This window comes from Bos taurus, chromosome 16 (assembly GCF_002263795.3).
Source record: "Bos taurus isolate L1 Dominette 01449 registration number 42190680 breed Hereford chromosome 16, ARS-UCD2.0, whole genome shotgun sequence".
Taxonomy (NCBI): domain Eukaryota; kingdom Metazoa; phylum Chordata; class Mammalia; order Artiodactyla; family Bovidae; genus Bos; species Bos taurus.
Genome location: NC_037343.1, coordinates 51,746,365 through 51,749,874, shown reverse-complemented (window position 1 = coordinate 51,749,874; position 3,510 = coordinate 51,746,365). Strand labels below are relative to the sequence as shown.

General features: G+C 41.7%; 1 protein-coding gene across 1 annotated transcript; it reads right to left on the bottom strand.

The window, feature by feature from the left end:
• LOC507787 (multiple coagulation factor deficiency protein 2 homolog) lies at positions 1 to 1,907 on the bottom strand. The gene has a single exon (XM_005217207.5). The coding sequence runs from the start codon at positions 1,838 to 1,840 to the stop codon at positions 1,403 to 1,405; it is 438 nt and encodes a 145-aa protein (XP_005217264.1). The 5' UTR covers positions 1,841 to 1,907; the 3' UTR covers positions 1 to 1,402.
• Positions 1,908 to 3,510: the final 1,603 nt, after the last annotated feature.

Here is a 3,510-nt window from a genome sequence, read left to right as displayed (position 1 = left end):
ACTACAGTTTACTCAATTTTTTTTTTTTTTTTGCATTTCATCAGTTTTATTGGTCATATATCCAGAATTCATTATATAAATCTTTCAAAATAACCAGTTATTACAAGAATAGTTTACAATTCAGCTCTGATTGCACAAATACTTGACACAGGAAACCATTTTTACAAATACTTATTTTTCTTATAAGAATACTTTAATACAGAAAATAAGTCTATATATCTTACAGCAAATTTTATGCAGTTTTTTTTTTAACCCATTCAACCATCATTTCAGGTTTCCTATCACAGCATATCCATCACATTCCATAAACCAACTTATAATCTGCAGCCACTTCTGATTTTCAGTTACAATTGAGATTCACACTTTTAAGAGTTTTTAGGCTTCTTTTTCGCTGATCTGAAAGAATTCACGTATTCAGGCAGAAGAGGTAATTTAAACAACATTCCTTCTAGATCTCACGTGTATCAGGTTAATCACTATGCTTGGTGAAGAATCTTTCCACTTTTCACTTAGGCTAGACTGGCTGGTAGCTCACCTCTGCTGTATCAAGCAGAAGGGATAAAGTCCTTACATTCTTAAGAGTTTCTAAACTGCAAAAACAAAACCCTAGAAACAAGAGTTAAATACAAATACCTAGAAAGCTAAAATGTTTGCTAATGATGAGAAGTAGAGAACACTTTTAGAATTGAGGTCTCTCCTTGGTTGAAGAAGACATAAAAGATGGTGTAAGGATGTGGCAGTACTATTATGAAATATTGAAAAACTGAAAAAGGTGAATCACTTAGGTCAGTGGTGTGGTGTTCCCAAAGTCCCAGGAGATACAGAATCTTAGACTCTGGCTAGCTCAACAATTTGACATTCTTCTGATCTGTGGCTTTGAATAGCCTAATAAATACTCCCTTGACCAGAACAAGTAATCATTTAGGCCAGGGGAACTTTACAGAATACTGACCATGTTCCTCTGAAGAGACAGGACAGCCCCAGGGGAAACATTTGGCATTCATTTCATTCCTTCAGTTACTGAAAAGTGTGTCCAGTTAGCAAAAGCTTGTCTTACTTTTCAGGTAGCATGAATTAAAACCAAGAGCCTAGCAGCATTCTCCATCCAAGTTCCTGAGTGCTCAGCTGTGATCATCCAATATTCTTAAAAGGATTTTTTTTATCAAGCCCTTGTGTCCAATAAGATATTTAACAGTACTTGGGGACTACAGTAGGTCCCATTCCTCTGCTTTTTTATTTCTCTTGATTTCTCTTTCTCACCCCAGTGTAACAAGTTGCTACAGGTTTTTACCAAAATACCAAAGCAGTATTTTGGAAATGAGTTATTTTGCATTACGGAAAGTGTCTGATCACATTATAATGGGTCAGATTTGCATTTAACTGGGAGATGGCCACATCGGGTCTACTGCAGGGATTTTGCAAATTCGGCATAGTCGATGTATCCATCATTGTTCTTGTCATCGTCTCTCAAAACACCATCTATTAAGTTGATCAGCTCATCTTCGTTCATTGGTGCCTGCTCACTTTCCTCCTCCTTGTGAACCTGAGTGATGGCCGTGGAGAGTTCTAGGCTGTCAAGCAGATTATTGCCATCATAATCATGCATTTTGAAATAATGGAGCTGCAGCTCTTGTGGGGACATCTCCGCCTCTGGTTTGTTGATGACACCTTCGAGATGCTCCATGATATGCTCTTGGTCATGCACTGTGTTCTTATCCAGGCCCATGCTGCCGTGATGGGAGGAGCTGGCCCCGGGCTCCTCGGCCCTGGCACCTGGGGCACAAAAGGCCCAGAGCAAGCCACACAGGAAGGGGATTCTGAGCAGTCGCAGAGATCTCATGGTCACCGGTACCCTCGCTGCCACCAGCTGCCACCAGTTTTTCCCCAGACGCGAAGCCCTCCAGCATGAGCCTCGCCAGCTCCCGTCTTTGGTACGTTTTTCCTCCCTCAATTTTTTAAATTGTAAAATATTATATTGGAAGGGCTCTCTGAGATGATCTAGTCCAAAAGTTTACAAATTTCAGCCCTGGGTCATATCTTTTCACTGCCTGTTTTTTTTCCTGCATCCTGAAAGCTAAAAATTATTTCTATGTTTTTTAAACAGTGACAAACTTTATTCTTTTGGGCTCTCAAATCACTGCAGGTGGTGACTGCAACCATTTAATTAAAAGAGCTTGCTCCTTGGAAGAAAAGTTATGACAAACCTAGACAGCATATTAAAAAGCAGAAGCATTACTTTGCCAACAAGGTCCATCTAGTCAAAGCTATCATTTTTGCAGTAGTCATGTATGGATGTTAGAGTTGGACTATAAAGAAAGCTGAGCATGGAAGAATTGATGCTTTTGAACTGTGGTGTTGGAGAAGACTCTTGAGAGTCCCTTGGGCAGCAAGGAGGCCTTGGGCAGTCAATCCTAAAGGAAATCAGTCCTGGATATTCATTGGATATTCATTGGAAGGACTGATGCTGAAGCTGAAACTCCAATCCTTTGGCCACCTGATGCAAAGAACTGACTTATTGGAAAAGACCCTGATGCTGGGAAAGATTGAAGATGGGAGGAGAAGGGGACGACAGAGGATGAGATGGTTGGATGGCATCAGTGACTCGATGGACATGAGTTTGAGTGAGCACCGGGAGTTGGTGATGGACAGGGAAGCCTGGCGTGCTGCAACCCATGGGGATGCAAAGAGTCGGACACGACTGAGTGACTGAACTGAACATTTTTAAATGATTCAAAAAAATTGGAAAAAGAATAATGTTTCACGACATGTAAATATTATATGAAATTCAAAAGTCAGTGTCCACTATAAAGGTTTTTCAGAACACCTCCACCCTCATTTGTGTACATTTTGTCCATGGTTGCTTTTGAGCTACAACAACAGAGTTGTCACAATGATAAAATGACCTACCAAGCTCACAGTAGTATTCACTGGCCTTTCACAGAAAAAGTTGGCTGACCCCCTGCACTAGACAAACATTCCCATTCTATTGGTAGGGAACTGAGACACAAAGACATGATAGGCCTGAGGTCACACCATCAGCCAGAGGTTGAAATGAGACCTCAGTGGTTAGTGCTCTTTTCACTGTACCATCACATGAAAGATGGTACCCAAAAGCTTCTCGGTGTATCAGGACAATGACTGCTTGGACCTGTTATGTGCCTGTCTGCTCCTCACCTGCAAGCCTAACCTAGGTTTTAGTAGGGGCCACTGCATCTGTGGTGCAGTAGTAAAGAATCTGCCTGCAATGCAAGAGACTGGTTCAATCCCTGAGTCAGGAAGATCCCCTGGAGAAGGAAATGGCAACCCACTCTAGTATTCTTGCCTGGGAAATCCCATGGGCAGAGGAGCCTAGCGGGCTACAGTCCATGGGGTTTCAGAGTTGGACACGACTGAGTGACTGAGCACGCTGCATTGTAACCTCGAGAGGGCAGCACTGGCTAATGTGACTCCAGAGAGCAACCTTTCCAAGAAATAACCAAAATAGAGTACAGCTATGTCTTTAAAAAAAGA